The sequence below is a fragment of the Oenanthe melanoleuca genome, chromosome 3 (assembly GCF_029582105.1).
Source record: "Oenanthe melanoleuca isolate GR-GAL-2019-014 chromosome 3, OMel1.0, whole genome shotgun sequence".
NCBI classification, from domain to species: domain Eukaryota; kingdom Metazoa; phylum Chordata; class Aves; order Passeriformes; family Muscicapidae; genus Oenanthe; species Oenanthe melanoleuca.
The window spans coordinates 43930455-43953708 of record NC_079336.1 but is presented as its reverse complement, the minus strand read 5'-3'; the positions used below and the strand labels follow the sequence as shown (position 1 = coordinate 43953708).

The window sequence follows — 23254 nt, the reverse complement described above, 5'->3', positions numbered from 1 at the left end:
GGGCTGTACGAATTCTAAATAACTCTTCTCACTTGCCTTGACTTCAAATAGTTAACAGGTTTTCCCAAAAAACCTTCTTAACACACCATTTTTTCCTAAATTGTATCCTGGTGTCTATAATTTCGCAAAATCTGTTCTTAGCTTTTTCTGTCTCTGCTGATAGAGCAGTACTTTCTGTGCAGCATTTTCTACCTCTGGATTATTCTAGGTTCCCCAAGACCAGCCATGTCTTGCAGGAGCCTGATTCTAGGTGTTAATTTTTGGTTGTTTTTTTTTTTTTTTTTTTTTTTGTGTTCATGTGAAATTGCCCCCACAGAGACTTTCAAGTCTTGTTTATCTGTCTGATTCTTAGAGCAGCACAGACCAGGAAGTGGAGGCTCTTAAACATACATTTGCTATTAATCTATCAAGATGACCATTGTGTTTTATTTGGTGTAGCTTTCTATATTGAATGTTAGCGTTTTAAGGATTCTGTTAGTTAATTTTTATTTAGCTTGCATAACCAAGGGCTGAAAAATAAGTCAAATCATAATGAATAATAAGAAAATATCCTGGAAGAGCACAGGTAATTGAGATATATGCATTCCATTTTTCATCTTCAAAACAGTGTAAATGCTAATTTTCAGTGTTGTGCAACACTATGTTTTATTTGCTTTTTTCATGCATTTCTGGAATGCATTCTTTCTAATTGTGAAATGTAGGAAGATAATATTTCTGTTCCCAGTCAGTTTTGGTGGTTTCTAGATATTGTGAGTAAAGTGGCTGCAATAACTTGTTTTTATTTCCAATCAGAACTTTCTGATATTTTTTTTTTTACAGTAACAAAGGTCACCTACCAAATCTCTTGATGTTGATCTTTTTGTGAGAACTATGTAGACTGTAGTATAGTGGTTCATCTCAATAATGAAAACCAGGCAGAATAAACTGTTGATCACAACCTTTACTTGAAAAACTGAGAAAAGAGCAGGTAGAAATTAGGAGAACCTTCCTGGTTTTCACCTCTCTTGCCCAAGAATTTCTGAACAGTCATTACTGAAAGCCAGCTGCTCATTGCCTCAAAGCAGCATAAGAGTGTTTAAGGTATTTTGTTTGTTTGCATAAGAGACTATTGGGGAAGACCTAAATGAAGTACAACTTCATCTTTAGCTGGGTAGATAGATGTGCTTATTTAATACTGCTTATAGTAAAATGTCATTGAATAAATGACATAGCATAACTGGCTGGCCTCTTGCTTTTATTTCTTTCTCTCCAGGCCTTTTTATGGTTACCATGAAAAGGAGAGACAGTTTATGAAGATTTATCTTTACAATCCTGCAATGGTAAAAAGGTAAGGATGTGGAAGTATGAAGATCTGTCTGATTTCCTTATATCTTGAATTAAAAAGTCAGGTTTGAAACAAGATTCACCAGTAACTTAGCAATATAAAAGCTCCAAAATTATTGACTCATGGTTTTCAAAACGCTTGAAAATTTACCAGTTTTAAACACATCAATAATCTTTTAAAGCAGTAGAATATTAGGAAAACAATACCAAAACATGCTTTAGTTGTTCTGTGTTTACTGTAATTTGTGAACACTTAAATAAATTTGCATCAGCTTACTTTTCCTGTAACTCTTAAGGAAAACGATGCAACTTTCTTTCATACGGCTTCATTTCATCTGTTACGAAGTAAATTCTGGTGAGTTTTAATTCCAGTAAAAAATTACTGAATTTAAAATTTACTTGGAAAACTGAATAGCTTTTGTTATTAGACAGGTTCTCTATTTCTCAATAGGGTAATGTTCTGTTGTATGAAAGTGCTGTTGATTTCAATCTTACTGTCAAAGTAGCTGCAGTAAATTCAGGAATAAATAAAGAGGAATTATTTCCCTTGAGTGTGTGCTATTACATAGTGTAACTTGTTTTAAAAAAGGTTCCAATACATGATCATAAGAAAGGATTGTCTGATTGTCTAGGCAAGTGAAATTTTGCATTATTTAAGATTTCTGTGTTAGTGTATGACAAGACAGTTGTTTTAAAATTTGGAGCTTCTCACATTTGAATTGCTCCTATCCCCAAATAAGGACTGACACTTCACCTAAATTATTCTTTTTTTTTTTTTTTTCTGCATAAAATTTCATTTTTAATCCCAGTTTGTTACACTTAGAAATGCTTTGTGCTTTTCTTTATTGTATAGTTGTATTCTGTTAATTTGAGGTAAACTTACTGGTTTATAATTATCCAAATACTTGCAGTTGTTTTTTAATATGTAGCTGTTTAAAAGAGGATTTGTCCTTCTGCAGAGTTTTAAAATACTGCTTCTGAGTATACAGTGTGTAGCTTGAAAACCATGAAGGACATTATATGTATCATAAATATCATACATATGTCAATGAGAACTAGAGAGACTTTCAAAATTATTACTGTTGTGTAGGCATACAGCTGCCACAGTTGTTCTGTTGAAGGATTTCCATGGCCTATAGTGGCTTTTGGATCACTTGCAGGAATATAATATTGTAGGATGTTTTTTCAGAGAGCTTTGTGGTTTTTAAGCTTAAGGATTCAAGTCTGCTTTGCAGCTAACACCCAAATACTGTATCATTAGCAAAGATCATTTTTGGTCATCTATTATTGTGAAAACACAGTTCTTAAGTTAAAAATACATCTAAGGCAAAATTTAAAATGTCTAAGTACTCTATATTTTGTTAAAGTTAAATATCAATATTGTTGTACTGAAATAATTTATTTACATCCTAATCTGTCTTTTAGAGTTTGTGAGCTTCTGCAAGGTGGAGCCATAATGAACAAATCTTACCAGCCTCATGAAGCCCATATTCCCTACCTCCTCCAACTCTTTATAGACTACAATTTATATGGAATGAATTTAATAAACTTGGCTGCTGTCAAATTCAGAAAGGCAAGGAGAAAAAGTAAGATGTTTATTTCTTAAGACCAAATGATTGTTTTGAAGGCTAAAAACTACCATTTTGAACAAGATGTCTCTAGCTATCAGAAGTATATAAAAGCAGCACTGATAGGGAATAAGAAAGGGAATAATGCACTGAAGCTGCTGTGATGTGGTATTTGAAATGCATATTATTTTTTAAAATAATAGTATATATTTTACCAGTTATCCTATAATCTTGCAGAGCTGCTATGAGATATATTTTTCTTTAAAATATGTAACTGTTCAGTCCCATTTAATCAATTTAAAATAATCAAGTTGCAGATGAAAAATAACAAGAGATGTTTCCATGCATAGTCAGCTTACATTTCAATATGGAGAATTAGCTGATGCGCCACTCAGTAAAAACATGGCAGTGTTTCTTCCTGGACTAGCTGCACTGGACAAGTAGTGGAATTCACATTGGCAAGACTATTACAAAATTTATAGAATAAAAATACATGTTCTATGAAATATTCAATTACTAAAGACCTCTGACAATCAAGTTAATTGGTGTAACTTTAACAAATGCAAAATCATTTGCTATGCCTGAAAAATAAATTAAATACCAGAAAACTGCTAGTGCATGGTGCCGATATAGCTGACAAGGTTTGAGCTGGTCTTTCAGGTAGAAATGGGAGACTGAGTAATTTTCAAGGTCTTCTCCCATTCTACCTCCCTCTGATTCTATTCCTGAGCCTTGTTCTTTATTGTGCCACCATCCTATGTATATTGTTTTTCCTTTCTCTGAAGACTGAGGGTTCAGTCGTCAAGGGAGGTAGGAATTCTTCAGAGAGGACTTCACCAGCATGACTTTAGAGCACACTTCCTTGAAGAGAGACCTTTGAGCAAACCTAGTGTTTTCTTTATTTGTAGATCAGACAACATCTGCCTTCATTGCAAGTTTCTACTTACTGCTACTACCATTGTATCTGGAATATATTGTATATTCCCTTCTAGCTCACAAATAAGAAAAAGTGTGAAGTAGAATTTAGTGTTTTCTTTGGCTTCTAATTTTCATTGGGATTTGAGCTGTGGACCCAGGAAATTCTGAAGTTTACATCAGACTCTGTGATTTATTTTGAAATTTTCGCACATAGGAGAAGATGGAATTTAGGCTAAGATATTATTAGAGTGCAACAAATGTAGTTCAAATAATGTCAGTGTGTTGGAAGTGTATTTTTCTTTTTATATGTGTGTACATGTTATTAAGAAAATTAGATCATTTATATTATTGCATAGTTAATGGGTGAAGATGATATCATGCAATGCTATTTATACTTTAGGAGCAGGTGGGCTGGTAATATTAAATAATTAATGCAGTTATATAATGAAATACTTGTAAAAATTATTGCCACATAAATTAATTAATTTCTCATTCTGCTTTTTTCCTTAGGTGATACATCAGGTGTAAGTAAACATCATAGAACTCATTTGCCAGAAAATTCAAGCAATGTATCTTTTATTGAATGGGAAGAAGATGAAATACCAAGGTCAGCATCTCAGGTTTTTCTCTTGCATGCTGTATTATGTTATATTCTGTTGTATATTCCTGTATATATCAGCTTGCATGTCATACAGAGTTCCAGTCTCTCATTTAAAGGACCTTTATGTGTTTTACGTATTTTTTAAAAAAGTGATTATGTGACACAAATTATCATTAGTTTCTCTGTATAGTTTTGGTCACATGATGGTTTGTGGTTTAAAAAATCCAGGGGGGGAATAATGGACAAAATTCGACTTTCTGGGTTTTGGAATGATGACTTTGATGAAGAGTTAAGCAAGCTTAATAGTTACAGAGAGTATTTACACATCATTTCACAGATTGTGTTTTTGTAATCATCCTTAAGTAATGTGACCTCACTGGTGAGGCCACATCTAGAATTCTGTGTTCATTTCTGGCCCCCTCACTGCAAGAAGGACTTTGAGGGACTAGAGTGAGTCCAGAGAAGGGCAACAGAGCTGGTAAAGGGTCTGGAGCACAGGTCCTGTGAGCAGTGACTGGGGGAGCTGGAGGTGTTTAGCCTGGAGAAAAGGAGGCTCAGGTATGACCTTATTGCCCTCTATAACTGCCTGAAAGGAGGTTTTAGACAAGTGAGAGTCAATCTTTTCTCCCAGGTAACAAGTGGGAGGACAAAGGGGAGTAATAAATAATTGTAATAATAAACAATGAATAAAATAATTTACATTAATTTACAATAATAAACAATAATTACAATAATAAACAATTAAAGTGCCAGGGGAGGTTTAAATTGAGTATTACTTTCTTCACTGAAGAGGTGGTCAGGTATTGGAATAGACTGCCCAGGAAGTGGTGGAATCTCCTGGAAGTGTTCAAAAAATACATGGATGTGGTGCTTGGAGGGCATGGATTAGCACTGCTAGATTAATAGTTAGACATGATGATCTTAGAGGACTTCTCCAACCTTAATGACTCTATGATTCTATGAAAAGTGTGTTATCAGAATTTCAGTTTGTCCGTTTCAAATGGTAGCTATGTAAGAACCTCAGCTTAGAATTTTCATCTCTGTCTCCCACGCTTTGCCTTTTTTCCTAGGCATTTCCTACTCTACAGTTTGTAATTTGTAAACATTTTACTTCTATAAGAAAATGAAATATTTCTGGAATTTTGGGGGGTTTGTGGCCAGAGTTGGGAAGGGGAGAGGAACTCACAATATCTGAAGCTACTTTGATTTGTACTTTATTCTGTAAAGAATGAGCAGCAAGTTCATTCTTTAAGCTGTTTGCTAACACTTGGCAGGTCCTTCTGTCATCTAACAATCTTCTCAGTCTTTGGGTGCATTCTGTCATTCTTCTCTGAAGACCTTATTGGGCTCAATATGCCACACTACCTGCTAGTGTTATATACTGGGACAGTTTGCTTCCCCAGTAGAAAGTGTGTACATTAAACCATACTTCAAGTTTTTCTAGCATGCAAAAACATGAGCTTGTGTTGATTACATCTGGTTTTCTGATTTTATTACTGCTTTAAGGGGATTTTGCAACAACATTCAACTGATGGTTGTATTGCAGTTTTACCTCTGGTCCCTTTATCTGCAGTTGTTCTTGGGCTGTTTCTTCTTTTTGGCTGCATATTTCATTCACAGTCCGTTTCAACTTTCATTTGGCTTGGTTCCGCAATCCAGCATACTTAAACATTAAAGGCTGGATCATAAGTTAGACCAGGATTATCTGATGTTACTTTACACAGATCTGGGGAAGGCAGATAAAAAGGAAGCAAAGTAGTGCTTCCTGGCTGTCAAAACCAGGGAGGGATGAGCTCAGCAGAACAGGAGCCAAGGATGCATCCTCATGGCTGTAATCACAGGTCTTCTTTCCTCCTCCTTCAACACTTCCATGTATACAGCCAGGGCTGCAGCACTTCACTCATGCCAGTTCTTCTCCAGCACTCACATGTGTTCCAGAAGTGGGACAGTAAGAATAATGGGGAAAATGCCAAGGCTGTCCATTTCCCTGGTATTCATTTGCTGTACTTCTGCCAGCACGTAAAGCCTGAATGCTACATAACATACCACACAAATTCTCTGTGCACCATATGCAATGATAGTGGTAGTTCCCAATACACTTTACAGTTTCATTTATCATGCCAATTTGGCTTCTGAGCATTTTAGGATTATTAGTACAAGATGTTTCTCTTCACTCTTTTTCCAATTGAGAATCTTCTGTTTGGACTCCATTATAAGTTCCTATAGGATCTTTTATCCCATTTTTAAATTTTAACCTGTTTCTATTCTACTTCTGAGTTATCCTGCTTTTGTTTTCTCATACTGTGAAACATCTGGTTATGTATCCAGCATGTCTACTGGCTTGCCTTATCAACGTATTTCATTACTACACTGCTGTATTAATGAGATGTGAAGTAACTGGTCTATATTCAGTTCTACACATTTTGTATCGATGCTCTGTTCTTTTTATATAACCAAATAGCTCTTAAAATCCTTCCATAAATTAGGAACTTATTTATGATTCCTGCAACTGAAGTTGTTTAAATTTGATACTATGTTAAACGTTCTTTTGTCTCGAAAATTAAATTTATATTGAGGGTGTTCTAGCATGACTGTCTTCCCCATGCTGTAGGACATACATGTCATAGCAAAGAACAAAGGTAAACTTTTCTAGTCCTGATCTTACTCTGTTCTGTATCTACACAAAATTATTTGCCTGTTAAAATTTCTCCTGGATTATTTATGGGAGTCATCAGTTGAAACAGTGTTCTGTGATCAAACTCATACTGCAGTTTCACCTTCATATTCCCTTCCTACTTCATTTCTTTTCAAATTCTGAAAATTTGCTTCTAGGTTGGCTTAATGGATCTATAATTGTCATGATCAGCCTTACTGAGGGTAAATCTGACCTAAATAGTATGAGATACCTATCCAAGGAAACACTTTCAATTGTTTTCTGAAATGACTGTGACTCAACTGTTTCGTTTTGGTTTTTTTTGCAGTCTGCAGCATTACTCAGTAGCTGTAAAGCTGCCTTTCTTCCTTTATTTCTCTTTTCTTAACAAAGTAAGTTCTGTATTCCCAACATACTTACATATCAATAGCTGTGTTCATTTCTGGTTGCATGTGCAATACCTGCACAGTCCTCTCACTTTATTGTCCTGTCCTCTTCAAGTTCTATCCAGTTCAAGTTGAGATATATATAGCTGTTTTGTGAATTGTTTAGCAAAATTTTTTTACTTACTGTAATTTTGCCACTTGACTGCTATTTTCAGTAGCATTTGGAGTTTCTTCTAAATATCACTGAACTTCTAAATTTCTTTGCTTGTCATTTACATCAGATGTGAAGATGGCATAAATCTTTCCCTACCTTTCAGCTCTATGCTTACATTATTACTTGCTCTGTGAAGAAAAAGCAAAAAGGGGAAAAAAGACAGTCAAATGTTGTTTGAGACCACAAAATTTCTAGGCCTGTCTTGTATTCCTAGTGACTAGGATGTCTGTTTGGACACATTATCCTTCGTGTACATTAAGAATACATTTTAGAGATAGTCCAACATGTATCTGCCAAGTCCTTGCTGTAAGTGGCAGTTAACAAGTTCTCTTGTTTAACCAAGCAGTGCCAGTGATTGGGCATTTCTTGACTTTGGAACACAGTATATCACCTGGCTGAAATACAATTCTGGATACCTGGAAGGTAATATGCAAAATTTAAAAGTCACATGTGTAACATGAGCAGCATTTTGCATGAATAAATGTTGATGATGGTTCCTTATTTCAAAAAACGTTTGAGAACTGTGCCAAAGTTTCTTGGTGACTGAACTCCCTCTTTCATGCTAAAGAGCACCCTGCTACTTGGCCACTTACCAAGAATAGCATTCAACCCAGCCATGGATTGCTTCTGGTTGCAACTCAGTCTTGCTCCTGGCAAATCTCCAAATTATTGACTTACTGCTATGATAAGTGCACTGTATTGAGCCAGATACACTTTTTAAAATGAAATTCTAGAGTGATTCTGTTATCAAGTAGACAAATGTCCAAAATCTCTAGTGCCTAGGAATCCCTGATGTTGTAAGGCTTTTAGGTATAATACTTGCTAGTATTATTGCACTGAAATCTGCAAGGCCTACCCTGAAAGATGCAGAGGTCACTTGAACCTGGTAGTGCTATCCAACGATTTTTGACATCAGGAGTTCTGGACATGGGATACATTTTGTTATCCCACTCAGGCAGCTGATAATAAATGATGAAACACTTCTGTGAGTTCCATTGAGAAAACTTTCTGGTAAACATCAGATTTACAGTATCTGCCAGTCTAGTCTGCCACTTGGACATGATGTGTTAAAAGCAGAATGATTGGTAGAATGCTTTTGAGAGTCACTTTCTTATTTTAAATCCTAGATTTGCCATTAGACACTAGTTTATATGGAAGTGGAGAGATCTGACAAATAACACTTCTGCACAGTCTAGCAGATATGTAATATTGCAGATTTTTGCTAGGTTTGTGACTGTCATAATTGCTTTTCTCGCTTGTCAGACTGTGCATGTTTTTATTCAGCTATTTGATTTTTTAATATAATGTGCACATTATTTAAGTCACTTAAACATCCTGAAAACAAGGACATGTGTTCTTGCCATGAACAGAGTATGGAAAATTATTATGTCAAATTTTAGAGTGCTTATCAGCACAGTTGAGTAACACCTTTCAGATTCTCCATGGAGTTAGTTTTTGTCCCTTTGCTCAGTTTAACATTACAAATACCTCACATGTGGCCATTACAGAACTTCTTTCCTTTGGCTTTCATGAATATTGGTGAATTAAGATACTGACACCTTGTTGATTATTATTCAGGGTTTTTAAAGGCTTTGATCTACCTAGCTGTATGTAGTGAGCACTTTTTGAAAAAAATGTTGACTGTAGCTTTAATTAATTGCCTCAACGTCTGATAAACCAAACATTGGTAGTTTCTTTGAGCACAAGTTTCATCCTAAACTATAATTTTTATATCAATGGATAGTGTGAACTATTACTTTCTTCAATAATAAGGAGCATTTTCTCTGTTCACAAAATAATGTATTTGGAGTTTTTAATAAAAAGTAAAATGGTTTTTTATTGCAGTTTTTCACCTAGTGTGTAAAAGCAATTTAAAATTAACTGGTATGACTATCCCAAATAGCCTAACCATGGCAACTCAGTGTTGTGCAACCCTGATTTATCTTGGTTCTTCAGAGAGTAAATTTTTGTTCTCCTGCAGCTGGGTTGCTTCTGCACTACTTCACTTTACCTTGTCTTTCATATATCTGTATTACAAGTTTTATTTTGTGAACAATTCTCTTTACATTTCTTCTTACAAAATGAAACACAGATGCTATGAAAAGCTTTGCCTGGGACTTGCTAATTCGTCTTTTCTAACCTTGTTCTAATACGGATATTCTCAAGTCATGGTTTTGGCATTACCTAAACCAAAACTGATGCATGCAATGTGAGGCAGGTGATAGTCTGTTGGATAAAGCAATCTGTGTATGGAACAGGCCACTTCTGAATATCTTCCAAGGCATTGCAACTGCTAATGACATGAAATAGTTCATATTTTCAGTTAACTACAGCTGGGAGACTAGATGTGTTCTGTCTTCTTCATGCTGTCTTCTCACCTGTTAAAAACAGCACTGCAGCTGCTGGGGAAATGTGTCTTGATCAGGGAGAATGAGAAATATGGTTGTTTTGTGTATTTTCCTGATATGTTGCACACATTTGTTTTAGATGAGCAAAAGCACCAAATCTAGCAGCTGACCAAGCTATTGCCAATACTCAGATGAAGCAGTTCCCAAAGCAGCATGTTTTGGAACATATTTAACATTTAACTGTGTTTAATAACTCTACTTCAGGATATTTTGTACTCCCCCCTCACCACCTCATGGTTTTGTTTTAATCAACATAAATTAAAATGTTAGAAAGGCCAGTTAAAGCTGCTCTGCTTTCATATGTCCTTCAAGGGTTTTCCTGAAGTGGGGACAATTGACTTCTTGGCCTTTGTGGCTTACCTGAATGTTGCAGAAGCTTGTAGTGCTACTGCCATGACTTCAGCTAGTGCAAGTGTTGAGCAGCTCACCTTGACAAGGATGTTCACTACCCAGCTAATGAACTGGTTCTGTTGGGAAGACATTTCTTCAATCTAATGAAGAATTTACTATGTGTCAGGTGTCTTCATTAGCTTCCACATAAATCTTTAGAGTGTGCAGTTTTGACTGCCAGTCCTGCCTTCATAATGAGTGTTAATGACAACTATAATGATAAATCCTAGATTTGTTTTAGAAAAGACCTGTTATTAGCTCAGTGTTTTTAATTTTAATAATATGCCATGTAAATTGAAATACTGTAGTTTTTGACAGAAAGGCTCCTCATACCTGTTTGATTTAGAGCTTGGGCAAAATGACCTGACTCTTTTCCTTCTACTTGCTCAAATTGTTTGAATGAGTTGCGGACAAAGAACACGCTTCAAATTAATATTACTATGGAAAAATACTTAAGTACATTAAAATCTACCAGTTTGTTTTCAATTCAGCAATGTTGAATTTAGTGTTATTTTGATATGAGAAATCCATATTAGAGTCTCTTTTAAGTAGGAAATTTGATTACTTGGGAAGGTCTTGGCCAATTTTGTCTTTGGTCTTAATCAGTTCTCAAATCACTGGCCATACTCTTGATGATGGAAAACCAAGACATGGCGCTGGTTTTTTTTGACAAAACGTCCTAGCTGGATGAAGGGAAAACAATAGAAAGCCATCACTGTCAGAGGAAAAACAAATGCTTCAGTTAATGGTTTTGGTCAGCAAACAAGCTCTTCAGAAATAGGTCACTAAAATGCATTTTTTTCTTAAACTTTTCAAAAAATTTCCTTCTTTCTCCCCAAAGCTTTGGGATTTTTTATTGTATTTTAAAAGAGGAAATTAGTGAAAGTGGGAGGCTCAGATCTTTGATTTTGTATCTCCAGGCAAGTCAAGGCAAGTCTACCACATTTCTGATATCACTGACCATCCTGTATCATGGTCTCTTTTTGCTTGTTCCCAGAAGTGTTTTGATTTTGTAAAGGGAGCTAACCATTCTTGCAGCCTCTTCCCTCAGTCTCGTTTCCCAGTGATCTTGCAGTTGTTTCTTACTGTGGGATTAAAGTATGAGTTTCAGCTTGCCTGCAGTTCCTGTTGCCCACTGTGCAGGCAAAACTCTGAATCCTTTGATGAATGAACACCCAAAGTGTGTGACATGAAAAGTATGCATTTTGAGCATAATGTGGGCTTGTTTCTCAGCTGATGGCATGACTGGGAAGAGAGGGACGTGATGGCAATGGATTGTCTTTAAAAGTGTGTCTAGAATCATAAAATAGTTTGGGTTCAAAGAGACCTTTAAATATCATCTACTCCAGCCCTCCTGCTATGAACAGGAACGTCTTCAACTAGATTAGGTTTCTCCGAGCCCTGTAACCTGGCATTGGATGTTTCCAGAGATGGGAAATCTCCCACCTATTTTGACAGCCTGTTCCAGCATCTCATCACCTTCATCATAAAAAAAAAAAATCTTCCTTATGTCTAGTCTAAATTTACCCTCTTTCTGTTTAAAACCATCACCTCTTGTCCTACTGCTACAGGCCCTATAGAAAGTTGAAGAGCTTGGAGTGGATTTTCAGTGTTGCCCTAAAAGATTTTAAAGGGTAAACAGACTTTTACAATAAACCTGGGAAGTGGTTTCTGTTTGTTAGCTTCCTCCATAAACTCCTTAAAATTTGTTCACTGACAGCAACAGGTGGAGGGTCACTGACATTTGCAGGTCTGAAAAAGCACAGCAGGAGGGTGATCAGATAATTGTACAACAATCTTAAATCTGTTTCTAGTATTTTAAGTCTTCATCAAGCCAGTTGTCTTTAGTTCAGCATGTGTTTTGAGTTGTTAATACTCTTTTATTCACCAGGCTAAATAAAGAAAAATCTCCAGAAAAAGTAGCTGTAAATGTTACAGTGCTCTGCATTGTTCTGAACTGTGAATGAGAGACAAATATTCTTACCACTGTGTTTTCTGGGTGCATGATCCTGCCTACACATCTGGTCCTATTGGCTGAGTTCTGTAGAAAATTTCATTTTGTATTTGAGGAGGAGAACATTACTGTAATTGCTTTAGTACTTGTTCTCTACCAGCTCTCTCTTCTCCTCACAAAAGAAAAAGCTAAACCCTTTACGTTGAAGATACAAATTTCTTATCTAATTAGATTTGGATATGATCGTTTGTTTAAGGACTTGCAGGTGAGGGTGGCAACTGATAATTGTGGGTTCAATTAGTCACTCCTGTTCTGAATAATTTTAGATATTAGTCCAGTTAAAAAGCAATTATGATGCATGTTTCAAACTCAGTGTATTGATAAAATTAACCTGTGGTATTTATGTTGTCACAGTTCTTTAATGTTGAAAGGTGTTGAGCCACAAAGTACCTGTGAATTGGAGGTGGATGCAGTAGCTGCTGACATTTTGAATCAACTGGATATTGAAGGTGAAGCATTAATAACTTTCCATGTAAAATGGTTTTAGAACAGAAACCATGTTGTCATAGTTCACTCTTCTTTTAAAGCTCATCTTAGTTAAATCACAATTCCTGCCGGTGAATTGTTGATCTCCAAATTTATAAGGTTTTTTTAAAATAATTAACTCTGAAAGAAAAGAGGTTATAAAAATAGTGTCCTATCAGAGCAATAATAGCAATATAAAGAGATTTTTGTAAATGTATAACAGAAGTTTCAGACCTATAGGAAGAATAATAATGGAAATTACCAACATCATACGTGTACATGTATGCATGTGTAATACATACACCTATATATACATATATACACTACTTGTTGGGAAGACAAAAAAAAGCCAAAGATCTAGATTACAAATAAGAGATCTAGGAAACAAATGAAGTTACGCCTTAACTTTTACATAATACCAAATCCTAGAGTAAGGCAGGAATGGCAATTAAAAAATAGCAGGCTAGAATGACAAAGAGATGAAGAAAAGTGTCAGAATCCAGTTTGGGGAAAGAATGCTTTGTCATTTTGGCAGATTTCCCTTCATGTATAATTGCATATTTCAGCCCAGATTGGCAGGAACCCTGGTTTGCAAGCTATATGGGAGGATGAAAAGCAGCGACGGAGACAGAAATGTGAATCTTCTCAGATTAAGCCACCTGAGTCTCAAGGTACCAAAAAAAAAAAAAATTGTGTAGATGTTAGTGCAAAACTTTGAATGAGAAGCAAGCAAAAGGACAAAATTTTTAGATGTACTATTTTTCCACTTCTGAGCTTACTGATGGTCCAATATGTGTTTTCCAATTTTGAAAGCAAGAGTATGTAACCTTGCCTAACAACATCATGATTCAGCTGTCTGCAAAACGTTCTAGACAGAATGAATGATAATGGCAGCTAAGATTGCATGCTTTGTGATGGAAAACATTCAAATACCGACAGAACTAAATCTCTTTATCTTGAAGCTTTCCATTGTAGTTTATGCACAAGGGCAGTCACATTTAATTTCTGCAGAATTATTGCTAAGATGATATTAGATTAAAATTCTAATAGGATAGACAAATCCCTGTATTTTTATGTAAAATTCATTACACAGGGAAGACTGTGCTGTGCAATATAATTGCATAACAAGCAGGCTATTCTCCATAGAACCTAGGGCATATTTCTTTTAAAATATGAATGATATTTGGCAAGTAAGACAGAGGACTGCAAGAAGGAAAGAGGCAGATTTCTGGCTAAGGCAGACTACTTTCTGATTGACTTTTTTTCTGTGTGTCTGTGTAATGTTATTCAGGCTCCATAAGCCAGACTTCTCAAAATTGTTCACTGATTTTTTCTTCAATGCTTACCTTGGTGTAATTGCATCATGATTTGTAAATGCTGTTGATACAGTTGCAAATGAGGTCAGTGGGTGTATGTGAAGTATTTTAAAGTTTTTTTTACTACACTTGGAAAGTCAGCTCTCAGATTTGGCGCTGAAAATTAGCAGGCACTTCAACTTTGAGCCTTTTCCTAATAAAATCAGTCATTTTAGCTACTCTCTGTGTTGAGAGATCAAAGTAAAACTGAATAACAAATATTTTTCAAATTTTAAAGACCGTGGATTTGTGCCAGCAACAGAGAGTGAAAAATTTTTTCAGAAGAGACTTAAAGAAATTCTCAAGCAAAATGACTTCTCTGTGTAAGTGTTTAGCCATTTGTCATAAAATTTAGTGTTCTATGCAAACCTTAAATATGCATTTAAAACTTGCTTTTCAATTAACTAGAACGTTGTCAGGATCATTGGACTACAGTAATGGATCAGAGGAGTTCTCTGCTGAGCTAACACTACATTCTGAGGTACTTTCACCTGAAGCCTTTCCATGTACACCAGCTAATACAGTAGAAGTGCATGATGATAAACAGATGAACAAAGGTGAGTTTTTTTAATATCATAATTGTTTTGGCATAAACCTATGTTATGGTTTGGTTTTGAAGTAAGCCAAGGAAGTTGTGATTGCTTGTTATGAAAAACCAAAGGGTGGTTTTGGTTTTATTTTTATTATTGTTAGAGTAAGCCTTTCTAAAATTGCTACAGCAAATAATGGAAACATACTTGGATAGTAAAATCCATTCTGAAGAGGCCTGCTTTCATAATGTATTGGTGTCTCTAACTTGGAAGTTTTACGCATTCTCTGGGTTTTTTTTCTTTTAAAGACTCCGATAGGATGCATACTGATAAAGAAGAGGAAGCAGTTATTAATGAAGAAGCAATTTTAAACATTGTGGAGAATAGTCAGTGCTTTCAACCTTTGTCTCAAAGACTGAATCAGACTACAGCTTTTAGTGAGTATGACTGGAATGTCTTTTCTTACAGACTATTTTATTGTTCCACTGTCTTTGTTTTCCCTTAGGTTACCCATCATGAAAGAAAGTAAGTGGTTTATCTCAAGGAGTTTTTCAAGCAGGTTGAGACTTCACACACATACATACCCACACACACACACTCTACCACCACCAAAATACACCCTGTGTTTTCTAAGAAATGTCACCAAGACTGTATTTGTAGAGGCTTCTCTGTTTGACTGGTTCAGTAAGCCCTGTCTTCTTGCCAGGTCAGCTCAACGCAGTCTCTTGTGGGTATTGCTCTTCCTTATGCTCCTAAGGCTATAAGCCTAAAACTATCAGAATGAAGATGATTTTGACTGGCTGTCCATGATACTCTTGCAGTTACTGACTGCATCTTTCATACAGTTAAGGAAGAAAACATGCATATGATCTGTCTTCAGAAGCTCAGCTGTCTGGAGATACTGGGCAATAGTAGGTTGATAATGAGAGGCAAGTTGCAGCAGTGCATTTCCCAAAATTTTTAGTTACAAAGAATGGTTGAAGGCAACAAACAAGAAGCAAAATATTAAAGAGGAAGAGAAAAACCATGACAGTAAAAATTGTAAGTGACACGAGGTAGAAAAAACCATACAATAACCAAAAAAGAAACTTGTATGAAAAACTGTGTTAGGTAGAAATAGTTCAAATACTCTAGAGGAAATGAAAAGCATATATTTCATGATTTATCTCTATGAATGTTCTTTGGTAAACATACTGTATAATGTCAATATGAACCACATAGTCTGGGGCAGGGAGGAGTATTTAAAACCCATAGTAGCCTTCATTTCTTTTGATACCTATAGGGTATGTGCTTGGACAACAATATATGTCTGTGGGTAATACAATATACAACCTTGAAATCCTTTCTTGCTAAGAAAGGAGGAGTAGATAAAGTCAGATTAAAAGTGTAGTGCTGTATTATTTTGCAGATAATAGGCAAGATTTTGATTATAGAACTTTTATAGGCAAGGATTTGGATTTATTGAAAGAACTATAAGAAATTCTGTGGGAGCTGGCAAATGTGAGCAGACCTGAGAGGATAAAAAGTGGCTAAAATAATATGTAGAGTATGCCTTATGACTCTACATTAGAATTGCTCTACCAAATTAGTGTGTTGAAATGATCTGGTTTTTTCCATTGACTAGGTAATCAAATTGAGATTATATGACTTTTTTTGATCTTTTTTCCTCTTCTCCCGTCTTGTCATGCTGATTCCTGATGTATTGTGTGACTAGGAGTAACATGCTGCATATTGGAGTCTCATATGCTCCCTCATAGCCTGCACCAGTGTTCACTCTTCCTCTAGTAAAATTGTAGTGCCACAGGGACTGTGAACCACAGATTTCTGCTATTCACTGTAAATTACACCCCAAGGTTCATATTAACATGAAGTAGATGTTGGAGTTTAATGATGAGCCTCACAATGGGAAAAGGAACCAAGAAAAGAAAGTATAATTGAAAATGGGTTAATTCAAAAACTCTGGGAAAAGGGATGGTTTCTGTTGTAGAGGGTTGCATGGTATCTTGTGAAGCCTTTGCAAAATCAGAATAATGCCTTTCTCACCAGTGCTGAGATCTATTTTATATAATTCTCAAGATCATTGTAATCATATGATGCTTCCAGAGGAAAGAAAGTAGAGATTGTAGTTCTTCAGCCAGAAAAGGAGAGAGAAGTAAAAAAGATGCCTGGTAGACTGGAGGTCATAAGTTAGTTATGAGGTCAGATGATAACTAAGTAGGATGAAAGTGAGAAAAAAATTATGACTTGAAAGGATTTTTAAGGAAAAATAAAAAAGATACACGCATAAATTACTGTAAGCTTAGGTTAAATAAAAGAAAATATAAAATTTAAGAGAGGAGTAAAATCAGGTAAACTTTCAGTGTGTAGAAAAACCTTGGAATAGAACAGCTTATAGTGACATGAAAAGGGAGCTGAAGTTGAGCATTATAGTTAAGAACAGAAGGAGGAATAGTTGGTTAAAATCAGCATCCCTTTTCACAAGGTGCAGTGATTGAAAGTCCTCAAGTGATACAGAAAGAAGTGCCTAACAAAGGTAATGCAGCTATTGAGCAAGAGGAGGCAGTGATACAGAAGCTAGCACTCAAGCTGAAATTAAAGGGGAGAGTGAAGCTTTACTGAATGTGAGGAGGTAATAGGAGAATGAAGAGAATGAAGAGAGAGAAGTGTGTCCACTATATCTAGTACAATCAGAAGAGGAGTAGTAGAAGTAGTAGAAATAAAGTTGTCAAAGTTTTAGATACAGAACTAGAAAAGATGAATCATAAAATTTGAAAAAATAAGGTAGGAAAAGAGCTTTATTTCTGTAGCATGCCTTGCCTTGGACAGTAACAAACTAGTAGATTTTAAAACAGTAATGGGCTTTTTTTGTTTGGTTGATTTTGTTTTTTGCTGATAGACTGTAACTAGTCATTTACAAGTAGAACAAAATATAGATTCTACTTGTATGGGCTTTTTCTGCAGTGGGCAGTAGTGCTGATGAGGCCATGATTGATCTGTTGGCTGGATTGGAGAATGATGGATATCAGATGGGACATCAAAAAACACTCTCTCACCATCGTTCTCTTGGAAGCTGGCGAAATTCTCAGAACAGTGATGATGAAGAAAATGAGCCACAGTGTGAGAAAGAAGAAATGGAACTGAGCTTGCTAATGTCCCAGAGGTGGGACAGTAGCATGGAAGAGCCTGGGCAAAAACGGAGGTATATATTTTCTTTCCTTAATATGTTATTTTTTCTGCCAGATCTTTCCTTCCTTCCATCTTGTTTTCAAGTATACTGTGAGCCCAATGAGATGTAGAGAGGTCTCTGTTGACAGCGTGAAAAAATCTGTGCAGATCTTGGGATGGAATGCAAGTTGTTCAGATGATTATGTGAATCATCAGTGTCACCTGGAAATAAAGATTAAGTGTCTAGGTTTGGCCAAACATAAGCTTCGAGTTTGCTCTTTGAGGAAAAATTAAGTAAGCTTTTTGTTCTACAAGTTCAAATACATGAAAGCCTTTAGTGGTAACTTGATTGTAAAGTCAAAGCTTGTATATGATACAAATGTTAATGTGTATCTTGTACATGTTTTACTAAAGTCAATATTTTAGAAGTATTCGTATGAAAACTAACCAAGCGACCTGAGGAAGAAACACCCATTTGTTTCCATGGTCAAAGCTTAAATCAAAACATGAATGTTGTTCACTCTGCTTGACTGCTAAAGGTCAGCAACTTCAATATGTTTAAGGCCAAGATTCTTGGAACACCTTCTCAGGTTGTAATGACCTTTTGTACAGTCTGCACTGACAGGCATTGAAAGAAGCTATATCCAGTTTCTCTTGACCCCTGCTTTCAGCACACCTGATATTTATATTTCTGTTTGAAGTATGAGGAGCTTCACAGACACAACATTTTTATATTTGAGGTTTTTTCCTATATCAGAAATTGTAATCATACTGTGTTTCAGAGAACCAGAGAGGTATAGAAATGCTTCTTTTATTTCCCAAAGGCACATTAAACTTGTAACAGAACCAGAAGCTAGTTCATTAGTCTCCTAGTTCTAGAGATAATTGATCTCTAAAGCTAGTTTTCCTATCTGACCTTTGATTTTCTGTGGTTTTTTTCCCTCACAGTAGTCTGAAAAGTTTGAAATTTCCATCAAAAACACTTAAGATCAAACTTCAGTTTAGTGGTAGTTACTGTGAAAATCTGTATCTTGCAGAATTCATTAGCTCAGGCACAGTTCTGTATGGGCTTGACTGTACAACTTCAGGAGTCAGGTGGGATCGTGAAGCAATTAACTGCTTTCATACAGTAAAGAATCCTATTTAAAAACTCAAGAGACTTGATAAGCTGTCTCACTAATATCTTGCTCACATATGCCTACACCTTAATCCCAGAGAGAAGCCACTAGGGAAAATGTACATGCCATGTGCTTCCACAGGGAGTGAACTTCTGTTTAGAGGGAATTACAAGTTCTGTTTCACTGAGATCTCTACAGAATTTGGACTGATTTCTGACACAAGCCATGGGTATCTTTGTCCCCTGCATGATTCTGCTCATGCATGAAGAACCAGTTTGAGTCTAATGATAGATCTGACTTTACTCTGCTTAGGCCATCCCACCTGTATGACTTCCTAATGCATTCTTGCATATCCATATTATGGCTTTTCTGTTAGTGAGTATTTACCATCTTGCATTATCTCAGAAAATATATTGAGCCAATGAGGAGTAACCACACCCTATTGAGTGAAATAAATAGCTTGGGTTAGATTTGTATTGAACTGGAGAAAAACACCCACCAAGACCTGGACTAGTTCATGTATGGTGATAATCATGTGTGTTACATAAATTTTCCTGGAATCCAGATTGATGGGTTTGAATGAGGAGAAATCTAGTTTATCTGCAGAAGTCATCTCCAGTCTGATTTGGTTTACTAAAGTTGATTTAAGATTTACCTGGGATTACAGCATCATTCAGGTTGGAAGAAACATCCCCAGTTTGATATTAATTTGCATATCAAGCTAATTGCTTTGTGCTGTGCTTTTCCGTGTTTTGGGAACCTAGAAGAGGGACAACTAAGCTCATTTAGATCATGGAGACTGTATCTAGCTGTGCTTGTTACTTGATTCTCTAAGTCATGCTTCCAGACCTGAGTGGAAATTATGTTGGTTACATTTGAGTCTATTGTTTCTGAACTAACAAATCTGTCCTCATCTAAATTAGCTCTGTGCTGACATTCAGATGTCTGGGGTGGTACCATACATGTAATTCATGCTGGTCTATCTCCAGTCATAAAAGAGTTCTGCAAAAGTAAATTGTATTTAGGTTATTCCCAATTTTCTTTCCTGTAACTTCAAAACATTTGTATTTATATCTTTTGAGGAGTAACACAAACAACAAACAAAAAACCACAAACTTCAGTTACTTAATATGTATCTGGATTTCTTTTGTGTAACTACAGAATTGCTTATTTCTGTTAAGAATTTTGTCCATCTCACATGTTATTTTAAAGAAGAAATGAAATTCCTAAGTGATTGTAGTTATAATGTACTGGAGGATTTGTTTTTTTGTGGTTTTCTATGATAGTCTTCCTTCCCCCATGCCCATATAAAGCATGCCACCATAAAGCACAAAAAATTCATAGTAGCTTTTCGTTGTAGGTTTGCTTCTTTTTTTCCCAGTGAATCTATGACTGTGGACATGGCAATGTAGAACAGTTAACTTATTAAAAGCAGGTTAAGTTTTAACAACAACTGCTTCAGACCATTCAGTGAGAGGTGGAATGAAACATAGTTTTCTTGGTCATGATTTAGTTCAGCCTGCCAAGAGAGATAATTGTTATAATACAGTAGAGATTTATTAAAACAAAAAACAAAATGAAAAACAACACACAAAAAAAAGCAAACATTTGTTTGCTAACAGCTAAACTGAAGTAATTTTGCATAGTTGGTTTAGTCTTCAAATTTCAAGCATTTTGAAGAAATGAAATTAAATCTCATTAAAACTGAACTAAAATTAACCATCTAAATGCCTTCCCTATATCTTCTTAGGTTAGTGAATCCTGCTGTTTAAAATGGTTGGCTACCACTGTTGCCTCTTAAAATAGTAACATTGAATAATATTTTGACTTTCTTAGTGAGAAATGTGGCAAAATTTTTGTTTCCTTTTGATCCCCAAAATTACACAACCACATGGCACCACACCTGAGTTTCATGTTCCTTGTGGCTCCTGGTGTTCTCTAATTGAGGTATTATGCATCAATTAGTTCCTTCACTTTCCTCCAGGTCAGCTGGCAAAAATATGCATCGAAGTTCAACAGAAGAGGATTCATCTTCGGAGGAAGAAATGGATTGGAGCAGTAACAATATGCTCCTAACTAATCTCTCAATACCTCAGTTAGATGGAACTGCAGATGAAAATGGTGGTAAGTAAACAGAAAATCAGCTTTGGAAGTTGAGTCATAGTTCATTTTCACATCAAATTGCTAGTTCTCAAAAGTGCTGACCATTTTCAGTCCTTGTTTCAGTTGGTAGGAAAAGTTCTCATCAGATTGCAGAAGCAGGCCCTTAACATCTTCCTTAAAAAACAATTTTATTTTAATCTCCATGCTCTGTATGAATTACCAGGATCTGTTTTTCTTATTGCATCAATGATCCAAAAAAGGACATAGTTTTATTAGTTTTATGGAAAAAAACCAAATATGGTATTAAAAGTAATGATTCTGTAAGATCATTTATCCTCCTAGGATTATTGTAAATAATAAATGTATTACTGTGTAGATTTAGATGATTCTTTGCAAGTATTTGCCACACATGCTAAAATATAGTGAGCCTTTGTTTCATTCCTCAGATTGCCACTGCATAGTTTTAATTTATGAAATCCCATATGTGAATGCAAAGCCACTGCAGAGAGAACTGCCTTTCAAAATCTGTAAAAAAAATGAATTAATCTGTAGACATCTTTAGCCATCTTTATAACATGCTGGCAGATCAAAGAACATTAGTCAACATTAGAATGCACACTTTGAGGTTAGGCAAATATATATAAATAATATTATTTGTTTCATTAGAAAATATGCATTTCACACTATAATATTCAGTTGAGAAAGTGAAATATATGATCTTATTAGATAGATTATAGATAACCACAGCTATTCTTTTGTGTTCAGTGTTTAAAACATAGTTTGCTTTTTCCTTTGATTTTATAGGTATAATGGTAGGATTAATACATGATTTGATGTACTGCTAATATGATTTGCTTTTGGCAGATATACAGTTGTGATTTCCTTATTTGCCATACTTTGTTTGTTGTAATAAGAGATGCTGCTGGCTAATGAGACTGTTTCTTAAGTAATGATTTAAATTTAAGCATATTTTAAGTTTGTGACATATTACATGCAGATTGTCAGCTTTGAAAGTTTACTACTGTGAACTTTTACATTGATTTCTTGTAATAGGAGACATAGTAAATTCAAAACAGATCTCAGTCCAGGTCATTTAAATTAGAAAATGCCTATCCACACATGAATCTGTGTCCATATGATCTGACTGACTGACAAGTATTTTTGCAGTTTTTGTATCCAGATAGCCAGATATTTACCAGGTGTTTGTTGATACCACAAAATTCCCATTTTCTGAGTTTTCAGTTAATCATCCTCATTCTTTCTGTGGACTCCTACCCTCAAAGAATTATAGGCAGCATATCCCAGCTGTGTTTCACAGCTCAGGGATTCTGTGTATGCATTAGAAACAGACTGGGGACTTCCTTTTATTTTTCTCAGCCGGCAGCAAATAAATTGCTAAGCCAAAGGCAGTATGAATCTAAGATAATCCTCAGATTGATTGAGACTTACAGTAAAGGCCCAAAGGATCCCCAGTCTAGTACCTCAGTGTGCAGCACTGGTTCCAGGTCATATAGCATGTTTCACAACTTCTATCCCCCTTCAACAATTCAGCTAAAGAGGTGGACACATGAACAAATTTCTGTGTGCCAGGTGTCTGTGGTAGCTGCCTCTTTGCAGTGGTACAACCTCTGTCAAATTATTTGTTCAGCAAGGTTATGAGCAAGCTCACACTTGTTAGTTTGCTACCACATCTCTGTCCATACTTTCCCTGCAATAAATGTGGTGATGAAAATCACAGATACCATGTGATGAGTCTGCACAGGACAAGTTACTGCAGTGCCTGCTGGTCTCAGATGGGAACATTAATACATGGATATGAATCTAACTAACTGGTGCAACCTTCTTGCACGAACACATGAAAGGATGCTGCATTGCTCTGCTTTATAGAAGTGTAGGAAACTACCTATATTTAACACACAGCACACTTCATACAAAGCCCTTGCCATGTTGTGAGATATACTACTTTAGCTTTCTGTGCAATGACTTCTCTGTATGGGGAAGGTAATTTAAATAAGTTTTTTGTTTTTCAGAGCCAATGAATAT

General features: G+C 35.7%; 1 protein-coding gene across 2 annotated transcripts in view; it reads left to right on the top strand.

The window, feature by feature from the left end:
- Window positions 1–23254, top strand: part of REV3L (REV3 like, DNA directed polymerase zeta catalytic subunit) — a 106487-nt gene that overhangs the window by 39988 nt on the left and 43245 nt on the right. Inside the window, exons 3-12 of one of the 2 annotated variants that reach the window (XM_056488081.1) lie at window positions 1253–1327; window positions 2749–2909; window positions 4320–4416; window positions 12830–12924; window positions 13507–13611; window positions 14534–14618; window positions 14704–14852; window positions 15134–15262; window positions 17787–18024; window positions 21093–21229. In XM_056488081.1, coding sequence (XP_056344056.1) covers window positions 1253–1327; window positions 2749–2909; window positions 4320–4416; window positions 12830–12924; window positions 13507–13611; window positions 14534–14618; window positions 14704–14852; window positions 15134–15262; window positions 17787–18024; window positions 21093–21229 — 1271 coding nt within the window. Of the gene's footprint in view, window positions 1–1252; window positions 1328–2748; window positions 2910–4319; window positions 4417–12829; window positions 12925–13506; window positions 13612–14533; window positions 14619–14703; window positions 14853–15133; window positions 15263–17786; window positions 18025–21092; window positions 21233–23254 lie in introns of both variants that reach the window. The other variant, XM_056488080.1, reaches the window with a different exon arrangement.